Source organism: Saccoglossus kowalevskii, chromosome 13 (genome assembly GCF_978046115.1).
Source record: "Saccoglossus kowalevskii chromosome 13, keSacKowa6.1, whole genome shotgun sequence".
Lineage (NCBI taxonomy): Eukaryota > Metazoa > Hemichordata > Enteropneusta > Harrimaniidae > Saccoglossus > Saccoglossus kowalevskii.
This window is the reverse complement of record NC_140653.1, coordinates 27,352,511-27,376,055: the sequence shown is the minus strand read 5'-3', so window position 1 is coordinate 27,376,055 and position 23,545 is coordinate 27,352,511. Positions and strand designations below refer to the sequence as shown.

At 34.2% G+C, this 23,545-nt stretch overlaps 1 protein-coding gene across 1 annotated transcript; it reads left to right on the top strand.

Annotated features, from left to right (window-relative positions):
- Positions 1–908: 908 nt before the first annotated feature.
- LOC102808904 (uncharacterized) lies at positions 909–21,748 on the top strand. Its single transcript, XM_085507165.1, has 15 exons — positions 909–1,085; positions 3,857–3,979; positions 7,401–7,450; positions 9,599–9,698; positions 10,141–10,229; positions 10,889–11,003; positions 12,089–12,220; positions 12,866–13,066; positions 13,476–13,565; positions 15,498–15,563; positions 16,849–16,937; positions 17,418–17,476; positions 20,149–20,240; positions 20,476–20,542; positions 21,080–21,748. The coding sequence occupies exons 1-15, from the start codon at positions 1,038–1,040 to the stop codon at positions 21,331–21,333; spliced, it is 1,575 nt and encodes a 524-aa protein (XP_085363291.1). The 5' UTR covers positions 909–1,037; the 3' UTR covers positions 21,334–21,748.
- The last annotated feature ends 1,797 nt before the right edge of the window (positions 21,749–23,545 follow it).

The window sequence follows — 23,545 nt, the reverse complement described above, 5'->3', positions numbered from 1 at the left end:
AATTGTATTGCTACATTAATTGTATCATAATATTTGTATGTTTTAAAAAGAAGGCCATGAGTTTTCTTGTCAAACTTGGTTATTTTTATGGCAATAATGCAGTGAACTAAATGACCTTCGCGGTACCAATTAAACACTTGGGTCATGTTTATTCAAAGACAGCCGGAAGGCCTCGAGTACACGCAATACATTACCATGTGTTTAATCATTTTACTCATTTGAAAAAAGCGCCCTCGTCGTTCGGCTGTCAAAAAAATTGACAAAGCAATTGGCAACCCAAGCCACGCCATGCGATTGTAATAGAAAGAGGTATACAGATAATATTTAATATTTTTCCAGTGTACTTCTTATATTTTAGTTTTCTTATTTTTTGTTGTTGTTGCTACTTTTAGATGTTTTTTGTTGTTGTTATATTTTGTTATCTTAGTTCATGTAACTTAATTTTTTTTTGTCTATCAAAAGTTTTTTATCCATAAGTCTTTGAGTGAAATGTATTTTTCATTTGGTGCAGCTCCTAGTTTACATAGTGAGCCCCTGTTACAAAAGGGAAGCAATAAATAAATAAATAAATAAATAAATAGCGCTCCCTCGTTACTAAATTTCGGTACAAAGAGCTACCACGAAATGATCAAACGTAAGTGGTGCCTTCATACGATATCTTTATATGTCCATGAAAAAAAAATCATTTCATACGAGCTCTCAATTTGTTAGAAGGCGTCACGAAAAGTAATGCTAGGGGATAGGGGCTATAATAATTAATAGATTTTCTGCGCGGAGATTCTGGTAGAATACTGCCTTTCGACACCTTTAGAGTTTGGCTGGTCCCCGCCTCTACGCTCAAGCCCAGCCGGGTCACGTGATCTGACGCACAGTTCAGCGAACTTTAGAGTCAAATTTAGATAGCGCCCTCTATAAAAACGAAAGTTATTACGCGTTACTACAATGGCGCTTGTCAATCAGCTGACCAAGCAGGGTCGAGTAGCAACCTGTCCAATCTTTTGAAATTAAGAACAATTTTTCCGATTCCCTCACTGGAAATGGATAACAGAAAGAAAGCATCGTCAAATGTCGACAGATATGGGAAGGTGAGCTTGTAAAATAGCCGTATGAATAGTTTTCGATGGCGTTACACAAATCGTGCGCACTTCCTTTTCCTGGGCCAAAGTACGAGCCTCTCTTGCTGGAAACCAGAACGGGGGGGGGGGGGGGGTGCATCGACACAAACTTTTCTTGTGTATTGACCCACGTGTCTGGTGTCATTCCATATTTGTTGTTTCCCTTCTTTTCTCACTCAGAGATAACAAAGAGGGACGGTGCGTCATCTTTTGATTTTGCGGTAGTGTATAATAAACCAGATCTCGAGTTTGGGATGGACATAATACGTCACGGTCCATGAATTTGAGTTCCAATTTTGTCATCAAAATGACTGAATGTGCAATTTTCCTTTGACATTTGAACACCATTACAAACATGCCAAAGATAATTGAATAAAAACTTCATTTGAGTATATTATATGTGTTTAAACTGTCATTATAAACTCCAATAGGAATCCCATAGTGTGGGATAATATCTGGCTTCATTGCACCATTTGTTTTCACTGCATTCCCATGGCTATCTGCAGCATAGCTAATTACAACACACTCTCTCCAGTCAGCCAATAAGCATGCCGCTTACTATTTGAAGCAAAATGCTCATCAATGTCAACTTAAAGGAAATATCGTGTACATGATAACATGTGTACCGTGCTATGTCACCAAGCAACATGCTTAGTGTCTAAGCAGGGTATGTCATATATATATATCACTTGCGCAGACCATAAATGAGGTTGTTACTCATGCACAGTGACCTTTGTTGAAAACAAGAGGTCACTATTCACACTACACACCGGAAACTAGACACTTGGACATTTAATCCTGTTTGTAGTTGAAGATTGACTATATTTTATGCTCTCTGACAAGTCAGCTTTTGAAACACTTTATTTATATGATCCGCAGAATTCCGCAAAAATATTTAACTTTTTATAGAATCTTTGCATCCTTGGCTTTTGAAAACAACTTTCAAATCTGGCGAGCGATGGCGAGCAGTTGTCGAAAATCGCGACAATTGGTGCGATGGTAGGACGCTGAACAGTGCATCGGCTAGTTTTTGCTGTCAACCCTGCACACTGGCAATGAAACCATGTCACTGTGCAGTCGTTGTCTTCACATGCAATCATGCTTTCTGTCTCTTCAACACCACATATACAAAATGACTGGTGAAAAATAGCCAGTTCATTCCCAACTACGGCCAAGTCTGCCCATTCTTCCGCAGAAAAATCTAAATCGAAAATTTCGATAGGAACTCGTGTTACGCCCGACGCCATGTTTGTTTTATCTGGTTCTGCACATGCGCAGTTCATTCAGATGATTGTCAAAGTTTGTCAGAAGACTCTGAACCACGTAATCCCCATTAAGGGATTATGCAGATAACAGGAAAACGGACAGCACATTGATTGCTTGGCAAACAATTGCCAACTATCATAGTACACAAAGGAAACAATAGGCTCCTTCTTTTTTTACCTCCATGGATAAACAAATACATATCGTGCATGCCTAGCATGTTAATTTTCTGTTTCATTTAAATACTATGTGTATGCTGTTCATTTGTGATATTTGCTCCAATTCTCAGAGAATTTTGGAATTTAAACCAATTTCTTTTGAGGGACTAATTAAAAATTTAATTAATAATTAATAACAAATAAACATATGAGCTTGACAACATGAACAAATTCTTTCATGAAATATTAGTTATTTGGTCGGATATAAATCTGAAAACCTAATCCTTCAAAAATCCTTACAGTGAAAAAAAGGCAGCCTTTTAAAAAGCTAAAGGGGGGGGGGGGGGTTATGTTTAGAAGTTGATTTACAATGAATGTACATGATGATAATGTAGAAACTAAATTGCTTTGTACCATCACAACAGAAAAAGCTATTATTGTATACTGTACCTCACAGAAATTTAAATCGAATACTAGCCTGAAATTTACTTTTAAATTTTCTTCACCTCAAATGTACATTACTATAAGCTTATAAATTTAAACTTCATGGAATTTACTGTAAGTTTAAGTGGATTCTAACACTTCTTGTGCCACTACATTTTGTTCCGCTACATTTTGCATGTTTTTATTCATTTTTTATAATTTTTTTGATAATTTTGCTTCAGATAAACTTAATTTTTCTATTGGTTAAAAGACTTGATCAACAATGTGTAGGAAAAAGAAAAAAAAATTATGTAGATTTTATTTTGTGAAGTTGACTTTCACACTCAAAAACCGGTCACTGGTAGCATAGTGGTTGTCGCATCTGACTCAAGTTCAAATCCTACCTTAGGCTGAACATCAAAAAGGTCGACCCCTACCATGTAGTGTGCCACAGACTCAATAAGAAGGCCAATTCCACTGGCCGAGATTCATTCACTAAAAAATGCGAATTTGGGGGAACCTTGAGAAGGATCGCAGGTGCTTGTGTTTGACTGAGCCTGGTTGAGGCCAGGATAGCGCATAAAATTGCCATTTGATAAGAAGATGGCCGCACAGCCCTGTCATGTAGTCCCAAACATAAATATGACTTCTGTGGCAAAATGCACTATGTGTCAGCACTAGCACTTGCTGGAGAGACACCAGTGACATTCAATGTCTGGAACTGTCGCCTAGCACAAAAAAACTTTATAAAAAAAAAAAAAAAAAGTTGACTCAAAGTGATTACTCTAAATGTTCCAGTCCTGTAGTTAGAATTGTTCATATACATGTTGGGAAATTACCAGCTATTACCTGATTGAATGTAATGTATCAAGTATCTATGTCATTTTGTATTTTTAGAAAAAATCCTCCACATCATCTTCTCGACTAATGATGGGTGTTGATGAGAGTTTTGCAGCGCCATCTGGTTTAACTAATCAAAGAACTGATAGTGCCAAGTCACGAGAAATTAATAAAATACAGGTAATGATGATTTTTATTATTTGGTGATTTTTATGTGTATATTCTAAAGTCTTAATATTTAATTTATGCACAAGGTAAAAATGTTATTGTAGCAGAAAATACTATCAATTGATTGTATAAATATGGAATGATGAACAAGTATATACATTTAAAAAATAAGTACATTTCTGTGTGGTACGGCCAAGCCTGTGGTTGTGACAACTTTTATAAAGACCACCTGCCCACAGTGACCACCTTTGTGTAGTCCCATGGCAGTTTACAATGAAAAGTGATTTGTATATAAAGACCACCTGTCCATGGTGACCACCTTTGTGCAGTCCCAATGCAATTTACAATGTAAAGTGATCTGTATATATAGACCACCTGTCCACAGTGACCACCTTTGTGCAGTCCCATGGCAGTTTACAATGAAAAGTGATCTGTATATAAAGACCACCTGTCCACAGTGACCACCTTTGTACAGTCCCAATGCAGTTTACAATGAAAAGTGATCTGTATATAAAGACCACCTGTCCACAGTGACCACCTTTGTACAGTCCCAATGCAGTTTACAATGAAAAGTGATCTGTATATAAAGACCACCTGTCCATAGTGACCACCTTTGTGCAGTCCCATTGCAGTTTACAATGAAGAGTGATCTGTATATAAAGACCACCTGTCCACAGTGACCAACTTTGTACAGTCCCATTGCAGTTTACAATGAAAAGTGATCTGTATATAAAGACCACCTGTCTACAGTGACCACCTTTGTACAGTCCCAATGCAGTTTACAATGTAAAGTGATCTGTATATAAAGACCACCTGTCCATAGTGACCACCTTTGTGCAGTCCCATTGCAGTTTACAATGTAAAGTGATCTGTATATAAAGACCACCTGTCCATAGTGACCACCTTTGTGCAGTCCCAATGCAATTTACAATGTAAAGTGATCTGTTTATAAAGACCACCTGTCTACAGTGACCACCTTTGTACAGTCCCAATGCAGTTTACAATGTAAAGTGATCTGTATATAAAGACCACCTGTCCATAGTGACCACCTTTGTGCAGCCCCATTGCAGTTTACAATGTAAAGTGATCTGTATATAAAGACCACCTGTCCATAGTGACCACCTTTGTGCAGTCCCATTGCAGTTTACAATGTAAAGTGATCTGCATATAAAGACCACCTGTCCATAGTGACCACCTTTGTGCAGTCCCAATGCAGTTTACATTGTAAAGTGATCTGTATATAAAGACCACCTGCCCATAGTGACCACCTTTGTGCAGTCCAAATATACATTTGAAAAAAATGACATAATAGAATTATCAAAATATTAATTATAGATTTGCATACTAGGGATATTACGGTACAACAAATAACCAATAAATCACTGAGTAGCAGCCTTACTACTCAGTACATTTTGTCAAGAAGCTCCCATTTTTAAAGTCGTATTCCTACAAACATCATCCAGTACAATAGAGTACAACAAATGAAACCAATACTATTTTCATTCACTTATAATCTAATTATACTGTGTACCTTACATAGATTATGAGAAATGTACATTGTATATGAAAAAGAAATTTCTATCGTTTTTTTTGTTTCTAACAGTTTTTATTAGCTCCGCTGTCGACTTTGTCAAGTGGAGCTTATCATATGAGTGATTGTCCATCAGCGTCTGTCGTTGTCCGTGTCACCTTTTTACTTTTTCGACTTCTTCTTGCAAACTACAAGCCTGCATGCTTTGATACTTGGTGTATATGTACCTTGGGTATACCTCTCTTACATTTGTTCATGATATTTGATGATATCTTCAATTCTCTAATTTTGGTGAAGATTTTTGTAATTTTGGTAAAAAGTGATATTTTCCACTTCTTGTTAAAAACCACAAGTCCAGTTGCTTCGATATTACATATATATGTACCACATGTGGACTTCTCTCAGATTTGTCTATTTTGTCATAATATCTTTAATTCTTTAATTTTGGTGAATATTTGTTGAAAACTGCAACTCCAATTCCTGTGATATTACACATATAGGTACTACATCTGGACCTCTCTCAGGTGAAAAGTGATATTTTTGAATTCTTGTTGAAAACCGCAAGTCTGATTGCCTTGATACTATGTATATTGTTCATTTTCTAATGATAACAGCGGAGCTATCTCAGCCGACAGGCTGCTTGTTCAAACTTGGATATTATGCCCCTGACCCATTTCCCATAGCAGGAGATTAATGAAAGTTGGCACAGTTATTAGTCTTCCTCTACATAGGAACCACCCAGAGTTATGCATTTCTTCCATCTTTTGATGCAGCTCCGGTTTTTGTAGAACACCCCAGGTTGGTCCTCAAACCATGTCGTAACTTCAGAAATCAAGGCTGCATCATCTGGAAAACACTTTCCTTTCAAAAACAACTTCATGGCTTGGAAAAGATGAAAGTCAAAGGGTGCAAGGTCAGGAGAGTAAGGAGTAAGGGGGATGGGAGAGGATTTCATAGCCACACGCCCGTGCTTCTGATCTGGCGACATGCGAGTTGTGGACCGGAGCGTTGTCCTGTAAGAAGAGGATACTTTGACCCTTGCCTTCTTTGGAGGTGGTGAGTCCAAGTGCTTCCACTGCATTGACTGGGCTTTGGTCTCTGGATCTTGGTGATGACCCAAGTTTCATCCTGTGTAATCAGTCTTTTGAAAAACTTTGACTCATCTTCTTGGCACATCTCCAAATTCATCCGTGAGCACTCAACACGTTCTTACTTCTGGAAAGGTGTGAGCAACCTGGGAATCCATCTGGCAGACACCTTATGCATATGCAAATGGTCATGAATGATAGTTTTCACAGACCCTGTACTAATCTTAACCTTTTGGGCTATTTGGCGAACAGTAATGCGTCAAAATGGCTGCCTCAACTTCACGAACAGATGCATCATCAATGGCAGAAGAGGGACGACCAGGTCTGGGAGCTGTTTCCACAAACTTCCAGCCATGTTTGAATTCACGATGCCAGCGTTTTACAAGGTCATATGATGGGGGATTATCACCATAAGATTCTTTCATTTCATCGAAAGTCTTCTTTGGTGTGCGACCTTTCAAATTCAAAAACCGGATCACTGCGTGACATTCAACTGGCTCCATTTCATACCTGACTCAGTTAAAACACCTGTAAATCAGAAACCGCAATCAGTTCAGAGCTGTTTTTTGCAACGTAACCCATAGAGATTTGAATCATTACACATGTAAAATTTCATCTAGATCAGACAACTGGAAGTGGGTCAGGGGCATTATTTATTGAACGCCCCTCGGAAGTGCAGATAAAGACATTTAAAGATGCAGAATTTATAATTGTAATTGTGTGATTTAATATTTCTGATTAAGGAGATCACTCAATATAAACATTGATGTAAATGTTTTCTGAATATTTCATTACACTGTGTGTTTTTTTACAGACGCTTAAGGAAGAAAATGAGAAACTGAAACAAGAGATTGAAGAATTAAGGTATTTTTAATGAATTGTATTTTTTTGTTAGTTACATCTAGATACCAAGGAGGTTGACTCATTTTTTTGTTAAGTATAGACAACATGCTGACAAAAAATACAAAATAGCCCAGTACAACAATTTTAATTATACAACTAATTTAAAGCACTTCACAAATTATTCCTCATGTTTTCTATTTCTTTGAACAATTTAAAGAATATGTCTGGTTTATTCATCCATGGCTGCAATCTATAATACAATGGGAGTTTATTAAGAGATTTTGCATTCATTTTTTTCTTGAAATTAGAATAACATTTGACTATATGTTCATTTCAAAATGAATACTCTCAATAAATTATTATGTTTTAGATAATACAACATGGCATTAATTCAAGGTTTTTTGTTCATTGCAAATGTATTTTTTGTTGAATAATGATGCAATGCACAAAACAGATTAAAAACATACATATTCTGCCAGTATGGTACATGTGATTTTGCAATTAAGAAGATTATGAATGTATACTTCAAAAACAATCTTATAATGCGATGACTCAAGACAGTTATGATGTCTCTAAAACTCAACAACCATTATTTTGCTTTTACCAGTAGATAATATATCTTAGACACAAATGGCTGCAGACTATCTTGTTGGGAACTTGTTTTTTGCCCTTCAAATGGTGTTTCATTCTCTCCTGATCATTGTTACCATGGTTACATAGATAGGGGAATTTCAATAAGCTACTAATGCAAGTTTTTTTAGTCTTCCTAATGACCATCCTTGACTGACGTATTGAAATCATGAACTGAATTAACCCATCTTATACTAAGTTTTGTATTAAGGGACCTGACGTGTGTCCTAATACTAGTAGTTAGTATGTCTATTCAGGGAGATTTTGAGTTTGATTCCTGTGGGTGCCTGTGAGAAAAAAACATTTTACCCATTCGCCAGGCTTGCAGAGGGTCCCCTGTGTCTGTTGGTATGTTGTTTGAGTTCTCCTACGATGTAGTACATGCCGTGAGTGGTTTTCATCACGTGACCATATGCTTGATCTGTTGCGCATGTCTTTCATGAATGTCACTATAAGCGGATTCCTGCAGGATTACTGTAATCTTCTTTAATTGAATTTTATGGGAATTGCTCACCTTGATAAAATTAAAACAAAAATACTTTTAGTCCCAATCAAGGCATAACAATCTGTGTTTAAAGACAACCTGTCTTATGCAACCACCCTTTCAGCAATGTTTTTGCAGTTTTGTCCTTTTTTAGAGACAAAAATAATAATTCGGTTTATAAAACAATTTCAATTTCCTCATTTAGGTAAAGCTTATTTGATTTTGATCAGCTTGAATAAATGTTTATTTTGTTGCAACAGCAACATCTTATATTTTCTGGACAAATATAATGTCAAATGTATGAGTAGGCGATCCCTGAAAAAGCAATTCAACTTCCTTATAATGACCACATTTCTATAAAGACCATTTTAATGATATCCCTTGTGTGATCGCTATATACAGGTTTGACTGTACTACTAGTACCAGTATGTTCATGACATGTACTTACAATTCATGTTGTCTTATCATTTAAATTACTATATTTTAAAATTGAAAATAAGTTCAGATAATGAAACATTCATATAATTTGACTATGTACAGTGACTGTACTCTTGAAATTAAATACATTTGTACCCCTACCTGTATGCAACATCTGTGTGTATGAAGAGTACAATCACAGTAGCACTGTGAAGAAATTTGTTCATTCATTATCGCAGTGTTTGGATTTTGATGGTTGAAGAGTGTGAAACGAGGTAGGGGGAAAATTGCTGTACACTGTGTTGGTGCCACATTCGCGTAAATTAAACACACAACATGTAAGAGACTGCACTGTTAATGACTACTGCAGTTACTACATATATATCCTCTAATTGTACTAGCATCTACAACACTGTAAAATACTTTATATTAGCTGGAATTAATTTTTGCAGAAAAGATTTTTTGATTGGTTTGTATGGGATTTATTTTTTTAACTGATTTTTGACAATTTGAATTCAAAATATAGAAAAAAAAGGTATATTCTTTAGATTTTACTTTCACTGAATCTTTCCTTCAGTGAAAATAAAGTATTTTACAGTATATATTGCAATAAGACATTTATATGTTTGTATTTATAGATCATTATATACACAGCTAATAACAGATAAAAAACAAGAAAAGTTTGAAGAAAGAAGAGTACAGATACTGAAAGCACAAATTATACAACTTGAAAGACAGGTACAGTACGTGGAAATCACTGTGGAGAGATTATACTGTTAGCTTTATAGAGGAGTGACTCCACAAACAAACACGCGTATTTAATTTATCCTAGGCATGTACCACTGTAGATTACCGGGTATGTACAGCACTCAAGACTGTGCATGTGGGTCCCACATACTATGCAAAGCAACTTATGCATGCGAATCAAATGTTTTGTTTATTGATACAAAAGGAGTCAATGATAAAAGGGTTCAAAAACTAAAAAAAAAATTGGCCGTCATGGCAATATTTATTTATTATTTTCAAAACAAAAGAGTTTCCGAAATTTTTCATTAATGGGCAAGTAAAAAAAGAAGGAAATGTAAAAAATAATGAAAAATATTGAGTAAGAATTACAGTTCCCCACTACATTCTGATCTTTTGAGCAAGTCTAAATTTCACTACTTTTTCTCTTCAACAGATACTATTACACTCAGAAGGTTTGAGTTCAAGAAGTAAAATATTGTTAGAAGTTGAGAATTCTATGTCTGCTGTGACTGGTCAACTCAGGTAAATGATTGGCCAATTGTAAACTTAGGTGCATATTGGTGAAGATCTGCTGATTATGACATAATTTGTTTACTGTTACAAAACAGTAAGTTCAGTTATGATGCATTGTAAGAACAAATTGGCAGCTGTATACTCAAATAGGTTGAAACTTTGTACATAATTGCTGCTTATATAGACAAATATTTAATAAAAGTATATAACATTATATGCATATTAATTAGCTAATGTTCATGCTAACTGTTTCCATATGTGCTGTTAGATAAATCCATGAATGATAATAGTTTATAACAGTCTGCAGTTATTAGCATCATAATTATATGTGACTGTTATCAGCTTTTTAGTCTTGGTTTGGGAAAAAGTTTGAAAACCGAGATCTCCTGGTATGTGTATATACAAACGTTATCATAGCGCTTGACCTGAGTAGCTCCTGCTGCTATTATTAAATATTGTGAAGAAAGATATTAGTTATTTTATAATTTAATTTGAAAGATTTTTTTAAGTATGCCTGAAACAACCTTTTTTCTGATTGTGTTTTCCCATAATGCAATGATAATGTTGTGTTGTACCAATATTCATAGTATGATATAGAAGTATCTTGTTAACACTGCACCATTGGTTTTTATGTAAGCCTGTGAATATATGATGTTTTGATTTTCCAGGGACTTACTTGCTACTGAAACTCGAGGACCTGTTGTATCATTAGAAAGATCGCAATTAACAAATTTAATTGAAAATATAGAATCTAGTAGACATAAGCTGTATAAAAATATTGAGGTGAGTAATTTATTATTTCTGTAAATATATGTAAATGAACTATCTGACTGGTTGGATGGTCTGTCATAGTTCTGTGTGAGTTATTATTTCATCATTCAAGTTTTTGTTTATTGTATTAGTAACATTCTAGTGATAGAAATTAAATTAAATTAATTGTGAACAAAAAAATATTCGATCACAAGAACATGTCTATTGTGTGCTTTACAAGGCAAATTAATAAAATAATGCACTTTTACTGTAGAAACTAATTGAACTGAGGTATTAACTATTTGTCTCATGGTGGGTGTGAATATTGATAATCTAAATTTTGATGCAGAAAACAGAAAATTAGTATATAGCCCTATAGTTTGAACTATATCCATACATTTTATAGAGCATAATCAGAACATGTATTTGTCATCACTTGTGGAACTTGTGTGGCAAATGACCACAGTTTCCATCAGTGATAGTGTTAATGTTTAGTCCAATATCACTAATTTCTAATTCATTGAGATGAATGATTTTAACAATTAAACCATCACATTTTCATGAATTATACCAATGAAGTTTTGTTTACAATAGCTCGACGAATGGACTATGATACCGGTAGTGTTTGTAGCAAAAGTTTGAGATTATATCACAAACACCAGTTACTTTCCAACCATGTGATATTTGATTAGCCTAAATATGAAATAATTGAATCCTTTGAGTACCATTGTAAACTATTGTCACCATCTACAAAATTATTTTGAAATGAAATGTTGACACAAATTGACAAAACTTTTGATCAAAAACTAAAAGCAATATGTGAAATTGTTCATATGGTCCAAAATAATGATGAAAAATTTTACAAAATGTGAAAATATTTGCACTGAAATTTTGACGGGAAATAAATATCTGGCACTTAAAAGGATTAAGATGAATTCCATTCATCCCACAAAATATATTAGACCTTCAGAAAAAAACTTTGTTCAACTAAGCAGAGCTTTTTGTGGGGTAATAAGAACAAGAATTTGATCAGTATACTTATTAGTAGTTCAGTTTTTGTCATTTCATAACAAGTAAACAGTTTGTTCATATTTGTCATATGTTGTTTCAATTCTCAGTGTTACAGTGCTGACAATGTATCTAAACCGTTATTGTTTATGGATCCATTTTGTAAAGAGACATATCAAGATTCTATTAATGTATTGGATGTTTGTTCAGGTTCAACAAATCATATTAATTTAAAACAAGTGGTGAGTATTTCACAAATAAGTGGTCTTAACACAATACTATTGGAAAGCCTGCATTGATTGTCACCACCATTTATATTTGATGTCATTTCTTCAGCGAAATGAGTGTTGGGTATTAGTTATGCACTAAAATTATGAATAAAGGACGAGAGTTTGTTTATAAGTAAACAAGGGGGTTTATTATCTTAATTATATGTACAATAATGACACTTCATCACTTCACGAGAGCGCACTGCTTCACTGAAGTATCTTGTTACATGAACACAGCAACTATAGTTGGTCACATGAGGTCACTGTTACATTGAAGCCAAACACTGCTACAACATTGTCAGCCTAATATATTTTCTCATGATCGCTTGTGACCAAAATCTTCACAATATGCTTCGGATGTGTATTGCTGTCTTGTTGAGAGCAAGAGAACCATAAGACTCTTTTCCCCCTCACATAGCTTTCCATTCTCTTTTGTCATTGGATCCACTGTTCCAATCACCATGGTAACATAAGTCAGGTGAACATGTACAGTGGATGCGATAACAGTAGAGACTAGCTCTCCAGCTCACAAGAGGTTTTTGGCGACTATTTGTGTCAGATTTCTATACCAGAAAAATCTTCATTTGAACTATTTTCAAATCTTTTTTATCACAACAGGCGAAGTTAGAATCAAAATTATTTCATTTACATCATAAGTTGTATAGCTTACAACAGTCAATGGAGCTGTGTCCGACCAGTTCAAATTTAGAACTAAATTCAGAACACTTGTCTCATCAATTGGTTAATTGTAAACAACTACTTGATGGATGTTGTCATGATCTATTATGTTTATCAATACTTATCCCGGCAGCACCATGGGTGAGTTTTCAATTATTATTTCCATTCAATACACTATCAAATGTTTATAAAATAACAATATAGTACTAAAAGATACAGAAAATGACAAACAATTTCTGAATTATTAATCAGTTACAATCATTAAAAGTTCACACATACATGTAAATGTACTTGTACTGTGGGATGGAACCATTAGAAAGATATACACATTATTTCACAATGAGCGTGATTTCAATGAAGGCATTCTTGTTACCATGTTACGGCAAAATACCTCCTCCTGTTATGGCAAAATAAATTGAGGGTCAAAATAGCTAATTTTGTATTCCCAGAATAGCAAGATACAAAATATTTTGAAAATTAACTATAATTAATAAGGTGCAGTTATTTTCTCAATGTGTTTTAACTACCGGGTATCTGTTTTTGTTTACAGGCAGTACTTCATAGACCAGCTCTTGGCGAGTTCACCTCAGAGAAAATAATGAAATCATTGCCCAATTTTGTGAAAAGTCAACAACAACAGGTATATCATATCATATAAGTATTTATCATCGAATATTTAAAAGCATTTATTTTTGCAAATACATATTTAGTGACGATTCCATCATTGTGCAGAATTTTCCTATTGACTTAGCTAGGACAATGGAAGAGGGAAGGCGTTATTGCTTATGGAGTACCTGGGCCATCTTTCAAAACTTGATGTAAACATATTCCCCCACAAACCTGTGTGTGATTCTAGCGAAAGGCTGCGAATTAGATCTTGTTGAAATTTGTGGATCTGATTGGACATACCTCTTAAAACATACGCTTAGTCAAAAGTGCTGTAGCTTAAGGCAATGGAAATAAAACAAATTAAGTTCTGTCGATTGCCAAAGAGGGCGCACTTTAAAACACACTGACTGGACAGGATTTGCCAAGGTATAGTGATGAGGCAATGGTTGAACAAAATATACCAAGGTATGTATCAGTCAGAAGAAAAAAGAAAAATTGCTGTATTAATAAATAATATATAAATAATTTAATGCATAAAACCTAGAAATAAATTTTCATTACTCGAGATTGTGTACTGAGATTGACACATTGTTTATATGTACTGTTAAAGTTGCATTCTGAAATCATTTGACATGTTATTTGGCATGTTTGTTTTGCATCCTTCGTGGGGCTCTAAACCCAACACATGCCTGACAGAACGAACTAGTTTTTCACTACCCCTGACGATTTTTTGTCGGTACCAATCATATTGCAGGAATGTCAGATAGTGACAGCCATCAACGAGTAACCATTCACGACAGAGTTTATTTGTTTGTTGACATAATATGTGATTAGGTGCTGGCAAATTTCCGCTCAATCTTGTTGAAAACAGTCTGTGATTTTTGCCGACAATGCAAACTCGGCTTTGATTGACGGTGTTATCATTACCACCAAAATGAATATTCATTGAAACTCATTGCAAGAAGGCGTGAACTTCACAAATTCTCAGTATTGATCTTGCAGACGAAACAAATACTATTCTGTCAGGCACTGGCAAGGTCTGATGCCGTTTTGCCAGCGAGGGCCTACTCATGCCTACATGTCAGGCTACTCTGGTAAAAACACGGATTTAACCAGGATTTGAAGGTGTTAGCAAAAAAAATTGAATTCACAAACAAGCAAGTAGGCGTGTCAGAAAATGTTGAAATTTGAATGCTTAGTGTATATATTTTTCACAATTTGTTTAAACTCAGACCATCAAATATATCACATAATACTCTCTAGACCACAATAAAACTATATGAATGCTCTCAGAGTGCAACGTTAATACTTTGGAGGTTATAACATTTATTACATTATTCATCTTTTGTGTATGTACATGTGTCTTAAGGTAGAGATGCAGGTAGAATGTTTTGTAAGTTTGCCCATAGTGAAGTACAGGGTAAAAAGAAGTCAGGTGTCTGGTATGATCTCTATCACCTACCATCATACAATAACTCCATAACGTTTTCTGGATTATTGTCTGACTTTTAGTATATTTACCAAAAATTATCCAAATTTAATTGGTGAACTATTTTTGATTTTTTTAAATTGTTGATTTTTAGACACACTCAGCTGCCAAGGCTATGTGTATGTAGAATAAGCTGTTTTAGGCCAAAATAAAGATGAGAATCAGTGCGAACAAAAAATAAAAAGAATATGTATTTTGCCAATTTATTATACTAGTGAATAATGGCAAACCTACCACAGGCTGTAAGCATAATTTTTCCTGTGACCAATCAGCTCACTGGTCGCTTAGAAAAGCTTTGTTACAGTGATGCCCCTCCCTCTGTAAGCATTGGTTGGTTACAGGTGTAAAATCTGCTAATCATATCCAATTCGCTTTTACAGTTTTGCAAGCTTACAGTGTTCCTTCAAGGGTTTATAGAGACATTTATTATCTCTAAACTGCACTTTATTAAAGCTTGGTTGTTTACTTCTATAGGGGCGCATTGTAATAGAGGCACTTATAAAGGCTGTTAATTACTCATTGGAAGTTGGTAATCAAAAGGTAAGACAGAGTTTCTATTTCTGAATGAATAAGGTAGGATATTGATACTCCAGTCAATACCACGAAGGTTAAAAAAGTAAATGTTAAATTAGCAGTGTCCTTACTTGGAGTTTTCATTTCCTAATAATGTAGGATATCAATACTCCAGTCAATACTGTGGAAGTTAAGAAAATAAGTGTCCTTATTTGGAATTTGCATTTTTTAATAAGGTAGGAAACAAATACTCCAGTTTATACCTTGTAAGTTAAGAAAGTAAATGTTAAATTAACAGTGTCCTTATTTGGAATTTGCATTTTTTAATAAGTTAGGAAACAAATACTCCAGTTTATACCTTGTAAGTTAAGAAAGTAAATGTTAAATTAACAGTGTCCTTATTTGGAATTTGCATTTCTTAACAAGGTAGGAAAGAATAATTCCAGTCAATACCTTGTAAGGTAAGAAAGTGAATGTTAAATTAACAGTGTCCTTATTTGGAATTTGCATTTCTTAATAAAATAGGAAACAAATACTCCAGTTTATACCTTGTAAGTTAAGAAAGTAAATGTTAAATTAACAGTGTCCTTATTTGGAATTTGCATTTGTTAATAAGGTAGGAAACAAATACTCCAGTTTATACCTTGTAAGTTAAGAAAGTAAATGTTAAATTAACAGTGTCCTTATTTGGAATTTGCATTTCTTAATAAGGTAGGAAACAATAATTCCAGTCAATACCTTGTAAGGTAAGAAAGTGAATGTTAAATTAACAGTGTCCTTATTTGGAATTTGCATTTCTTAACAAGGTAGGACACAAATACTCCAGTGAATACCTTGAAAGGTAAGAAAGTGAATGTTAAATTAACAGTGTCCTTATTTGGAATTTGCATTTCTTAATAAGGTAGGAAACAAATACTCCAGTGAATACCTTGTAAGGTAAGAAAGTGAATGTTAAATTAACAATGTCCTTATTTGGAATTTGCATTTCTTAATAAGGTAGGAAACAATAATTCCAGTCAATACCTTGTAAGGTAAGAAAGTGAATGTTAAATTAACAGTGTCCTTATTTGGAATTTGCATTTCCTAATAAGGTAGGATATCGATAATACAGTCAATACCTTGAAAGTTAAGAAAGTAAATGTTAAGTTAACAATTGATACCACAGAAATATAAAATGCTGCTACTGGAGATACACCTCATCCATGTATAAGATTTTATTTGCAGACCATTGTACTATTCCCTTGAAGATAATGATCTCTAGAGTTGTAACATTGTTTAATTTGATTATATTTGTATTTATTGTAAATTATAGGTAAAGGCACTTGAAGAAGAACTCCAATATCACAAATCTGTATATGAACTGCAGACCCACTATGTCGAGTCGTTATTTAATGGAGTCAGGTACAGTGTAATTTAAAATTCATGTTTTTAATTATTATTTATTACCCCCATCAATGCTATGTTATATCAACCCTTTTTTAAACAGACACTTAACATTATATGTAAAATGTAATTTAATATTACTATATATGATAGGAAATCTCACTTTCTAGGAAAATTGTCAAAATGTCCACAAACATCTTTCTTAAAATTCGTCTTACATCATAAAATTGTTTATAATATAGAGCCTATTATGAAGGAAAACATGTATACCTCAAAGTATGCACTCAGGCAGTATGCTGCACATCGACCTCCGCTGCGTGTCGGCTGATACTCCAGCTGTACTGTCTTCATGCATACTTTGAGGTATCCTCGTAATAACCTCATATTACTGGTAATTCTTGCAATCTTACTTACTTTGTGTCATGTCATGTGTGTCTAGGCTGAGGCTATTATTGTGAGAAGGTGTGAAAAGTTAATTTAAGAAATTGTTTACTCTAGGAATGCTTACAAGTCTTTTGAAGAGAGCTTGATTGAATTGGTCTGTATGCCACTGAATGGTAAGTAATCATTTTTATATAATTACAATGGAGTAGCAAAATTATTTTGTGTTATTTTGCAGTGATATGGTCTATACTTGTTTGAATGCTGCATAGCCTATAACCCTGTGACCCCGGTTTCATTAGTGCGAATGTCACTCTATTCTGAAACCCACTTATGTCAGACTGAGTTGATTGTTAATGAATATTTAATGTTGATACACACTTCATGTGAAGTGCTTTGTTTGAGCTTGTTTGTATAAATATTTTGATTTTTACGTCACAAATCCAACAACACAGGAAATGTTGAATTGATTTTGTTTCCAAATTTAACACCTAAATGTTCAAGACTGATATACGCATTAATAATAAGTAATACTCTTTTATCTGATAATGTATAGCAATGATACATAATACAAGCAATGATAACATAATACAAGCAATAATAACATAATACAAGCTTTAGTTTTCTACCAAACATATTAATTTTTTGTTTGTTAAATAAGAAATGTGTACATGTTATTCTTACACACATACATTTAATTTTGTATTCTTGCACACAGTGTAAGATATATCTGTGAAATGGCAGTCAAGAATATCCATAACACTCATTCTATAGGCAAATGGCCACACAAATAACTCAGTAACATAGCAACCAGGAAACTAACTATTCACCGAAGCTAAGTGGCCGTTTGGATGTCTGGCACTAATATACATTTGTATATGGTGTCCGCAATTGACATTCATTGATGGCGACCCTAAGGTCTACACAAACCATGTCTTGCATATTTATTTACAGTAGATCAGTAGATGTTCTAGTTATGAGCTTTATCCACTGTAATCTAGTAGAATATATACATGTACAGTGAAACCTTGAAACCTTTATATATAGTTTTATAAAATGGCAAGCAAAACCTCGCAAACCATTAATTATTTGAAAACTTTATGCATTGTCAGATAAAATCTTGGTGGATTTGGCTGCTTAATTCAGAAATCTCACAACTAAGTCATGTGCATTGATACAGATGCTCTAGGGTTACCCAAACCATGTCTCACTTAATATAAAGTGTGCCATGGTGTCCATGTAGTATACACGCATAGGGTTATTGGTAATGCTTTCATGAAATGTGTTCTTGAACAAAGCTAGAATAAGGTTTTTAAACCCCTCATGTACAAGAATGTCTTATAGGAAGTTTCAGTATAGAAAGTTGAATATCAGAATGCATATGTAGACGAACTATGAACAATTTTGCGTCAATTAGGATATGTTACCCAAGCATATAAATATATGGGAGGTAAATGCCCCATTGATCAATATAAATATTATCTGAATGAAAACTTGGACAACAATAATAGGATTTCTATTAATAACAATATGCAACATGTCACCAAATAATTTTACTAGATTTCATGTAATATTTTAACCAATGTCATTTCGACATTTTATGCCAGGATTCAGATTCTCAAAATATTGTCCATGATCCAATTTTGTTGTTGTTTTTTGTTTGTTTAATTAAAATCTATAGTCAAATATGGAATTAGTTTTAGTGGTATTAATATTTTAAATCCTACCTTTTATGACGTGGTGTGCCTTCACAGCTAAAATGTTGAAGCAATGCTTCCCAGTTATTTCCCAATTTTCTTTCAATTTTCCATCAAACAGAATATGATTTTCTTTATGAACTTTGATCAATTGCCAATTTGACAGTTGCCAATGATGGTGGGAGAGTTATTGTGTATACAATATTGAATTAACATGATATATATGTACAAAAAAGATGACAACAACATTTATTATTTCAGGACTGTTTTGTATGAATATGTACGAATTTCATGATATTCGTCAACACACTGCAATATTACTGCATGCATTTCCATTTTTGATTCAGACTGGGTTGTATATGCTCTGAACTGTGTTCTGCTGGATTTATAATGACTAGGTCCATGATGACATAATTATCTGTAATTTATTTTCGCTACCAAATAGATCACTGGATCGAAAAACACCGAATAATCAATTGTAATACCACTGTTTCTTTAACCAAATATTTATGAGTGCAAAGTCATGTGAATTGTGACATATGAACATACATTTGTAGAAATATGCATATGAATGAGTTTTTGAACAGACTAGTTTTCATCCCATCTAGTTTTGTCTAGCGTCCTTGGATATTTTATGGAGACTGTTTTTGCAAATAAAGTCCAACACCGGGAAAAGTGTCAAGGCTGCTATGTGAGACACTTTGCAATTTGAAAATGTGGCATGTGGTCGATATACTCAAAGGTTTGCATAATGACCAACTTATGAATATTCATGATCCAACTCTGAGCATGAAGTAGGATCAAATAATATACAATACATGGAGACTATATATGATATAAATTCCCTACAAAGCGATCCTCATTGGGTCAAGACTAAGAGCTGAAATAAGATTAGAAAACTGGGCATTTAGTTTATATGCAGCCTGACAATAAAGCATTCTGATTTGTCGAAAAACAGGTTTTAAGCATGCTTTTGGAATGACACTTATTGTGTTAGGGTATTTGTCAGAGCAAGCTTGACAGATCATCAGGTATCACTGTATTAGATTATCAATCTTGTGTACCCTTATCAAAGAAATCTTTTATTTGCCATAGCAGCATCTTTTATCAGCTATATTATCATTTTTCACGCGTTTTTTTCACTTGTATAGAAGTCTTGGAGGCATTTGACAAACTAAAAGACACAGCATCAGAAGACGCATTACGACAGTTTTTGTCAGTGTTCAAAAGCCAATCACACCAGGTTTGTTGTCTTTTTTTTAATAGGTAGTGTTCTAGTGATGCATATGATTAAAATGTTCTTGTTGTTTTTCGTGTACTATATACGATTATAATATTGGATTGTGACATATGCAGTTATTTAGTGATCCAGTCATCTTGCTATAGAACATGAACGCCCTATTTGTTTGTCAGTTGTCTAAGTTTGCTGGTTATGGCAACAGCTATCAGAAAATTTTTTCATTTTCCACCTTCTACAGTTACACAGTATTGTTGAATCCCTAACACCGATGGCAGAATCTAACGATGGTCAGGGTGACAGTGAACGTAAGCTGTAGTTTCTATACTAAACATACATTTATAACTTAATACCAACTAAGCCAATAATTGTACCCTGTGCGAAGGGGGGGCTCTTGTTTGCTCTGTGATTTTGAAACTTAGGGGGTTTTGTTGAAAATACATGGAATATAATAATCGTTCGTAATACAAGTAGAATTATGTCTGCCATTCAGTTTTAGTGGCATCTTCAAAGTTCATCGTTTTTTTGATGCAATTTGCGAAGACTTTCCAAATAATTTGTCTTCAGGTTATTGATAATGATATGCAAATTACCTAGTTAATATGCACAAGCAACATAAAACTACATCATGGAAGGTGAGAGAAGTTGACAAAGGCAGTGAATGGGTTTGATGATATGCAAATTATCTAGTTAATACACATAGACAAAATAAAGCTACCTAGTGGAGGGTGACAAAAGTTGACCAGGGCAGTAAAAGAGTTAATATATGCACAGACAGAACATATAGCTAATTTTGTAGAAGATGACAATGGGTTGATGGTTTATATGAAACTATTGATATACAGGGTTGAGTACTTTGAGTGAGTTCTGTACAGAATTCTTCACCAGTTTGGACAAGGTACATGAAGAGTCAGTTCGGAAACATAAAAAGCAGACCAAGAAAGTAGAACAGCTGGAACAACAGGAGTCTGACATTTTGAAAGAAACCCTCCTCGTCATGGAAGAAGTTAGAATTAAAAAAGAGGAAGAAGTGAAACGGAAATCAGTCTCTGGTAAAGAGAAGCTGGGGGCTAGTGTAAAAGAATCGCCACCAAAGTAAAGTTAGATTCAGCCTCCTTGCTTACTTATGTAGGAGTTGTTGAAGAGTTTTCAAGCATTTCTGCCATTTTATTTTCGTTTCGATATGCATTTCTGTATGGCTATTACTGGCATTTCTTTCATTTTATTTTCGTTTCGATATGTATTTCTGTATAGCTATTACTGATTAGAACTTGATAGTCAAATATATATGTGACCATCATATTTTTATAGTGCTGTTAGTTTTCAATTCTAAGATTTCTATAAATCTAATAGTCGGAAGATATTCTGCAATGTAGTTATTAAGCTAAAAGTTGTTTTCGAAACACGGGGAACTCAGAAATACTGGTAATGTTTTGAAACTTTAATTTACCTACAATTATGGATACAAAAAATGAATCAATATATCAACAATAAAAAAATTGTGTAAAACTGAATATGTGTATTTACATCATGATGGTGTAATAGTCTTATGAGGCTTGCTGGTACTGAGTTGATATGTTCTTGGATAAAGTACTTCTCAATCTCGGACTAACTGTGTACCTGATGGCTCATGATTATTTGTGTGTGCCTGTGTAGAAACAATCCATATTTTGGGGAGTTCTCAATCTGTAGTATGCAGCCCAAAGAATACTTCCTCAGATATGCTGCTAAGCAATGCCTCTTTCTAACTGCAAGTATTTCCATCAGTAAAAGAGCACCAATTTCTTTTTATCACTAAGGCTGATCTCAATAATATCTTGAAAAAGAATTCTAGTCTGAGATTTGTAAAAAAAAATTAGAAAATCATGCCCAATTGGGTTATATTTCCGCAATCATGATTGTCTGAAATATGTCTGCAAGTATCCTTTTCAACACAAAAACCTACTTTTTATGTGATGTCTGGCAATTCAAAGCAGAAACATGTATATATTTGTCATGCAACCCTCATTACCATTGCAGTGTGGCATTACGCAGTAAATTTGATAGGCTTTTTAGTGAAATCTCTTATCATGTGCTTCGATGTGCAAAGTGCCCTGAAAAAAAATAAAAATCAATGATAAGGTAATCCGAAGAATCCCATTGGCTTTCATTTTGGTGCAAATCCCTAACCACATGGAGTGTATGTTACCACTCTTGGGCATTCACAGAGTGTGTTTCCATGACGACCAACGTCAGTACAAATAAGAGGAAAATGTGGATGTTGGTGGGCTGCAGAGCATAGTTTCTACTGAATCTCAAGAACCAGTCTGCCAAATCATTATGTAATATATTTACAAATATTCCATTGATCTGATCCATAATTTTACTTACACCCACTTAGTTTTAATATTTTAATATTCATATGACATTTACACTGACCTTAATAGCCAATTACATTTGACCGTGGACGTCACTTATGTCATACAATTGAATAAATTAATATGCCAAAATTTAGAAGATGGCGCGAAAATTGAACATTTCATGTGCAAGTATTACTGTTTTAACAAGTCAATATGTATTAAACATGCTTTTTTGTTTTGTTTTTACCTCCTTGCAACACAAGCTTCCAAAACATACAGGAGTATGTTTTTGCAATACAATTTGTAAAACAAGAGCTCGACTTTTGATATGAACACTCGGACATCAAATTCTGCTTTTCTTGTATTATTGATACTAGAACACCGACTTGTAGATCTGACGGTTTTGTGTAATTTTGTTTGTCAGTATAGACTTTACAATCTGTTTTTTTCTGCACCTTTAGCTGGCAATTTTCTCTCAAATCGTCTCGTTGTAGTTCAGAAAGGGTTTTTTTTTTTGGTTTTCTGCCGTTAGGTTGTTTTCACCACTGATTTGTTGGCCATGTAGCAAGACTCAGTTTGGCACAGGCAGTTCATCTTTTTTTACTGTTTTATGTGACATTGCCTCAGATAATTCAACCAACAACGTGTTATTATGACTTGAGATAATTTTGTAGCGTCTCATGTTTAGCAGTGACTACTAATTTCCGCCATTGTATCAGGTACTTCATTAATGGAAACAAATTAAACATGTACGTCAATATGAACGTGTGAGTAGTAGACTTTGTTTTGTTCTTTAATGGATGACGACTTATGGTTGCATGATTGTAGAGACATGGTTGCTAAATTCTTGCGATTTAAAAGTAGGTTTGTTAAAAACATCAGTCAACTTTCATTCATCACAAACCCGTATGCGAAAATTAAACCACCACATCTAAAACCTCTGATTTTATCCTGTCCTGACCTGTCCATATA

What these genes read in the sequence shown, in the direction of transcription:
- LOC102808904 (XM_085507165.1), top strand. Translation starts at nt 1,038, where the DNA reads ATGGATAACAGAAAGAAAGCATCGTCAAATGTCGACAGATATGGGAAG. An exon ending in GAGAAATTAATAAAATACAG is followed by an intron (nt 3,980 to 7,400) that starts GTAATGATGATT and finishes GTTTTTTTACAG; the next exon opens with ACGCTTAAGGAAGAAAATGA. An exon ending in TGGTCAGGGTGACAGTGAAC is followed by an intron (nt 20,543 to 21,079) that starts GTAAGCTGTAGT and finishes ATTGATATACAG; the next exon opens with GGTTGAGTACTTTGAGTGAG.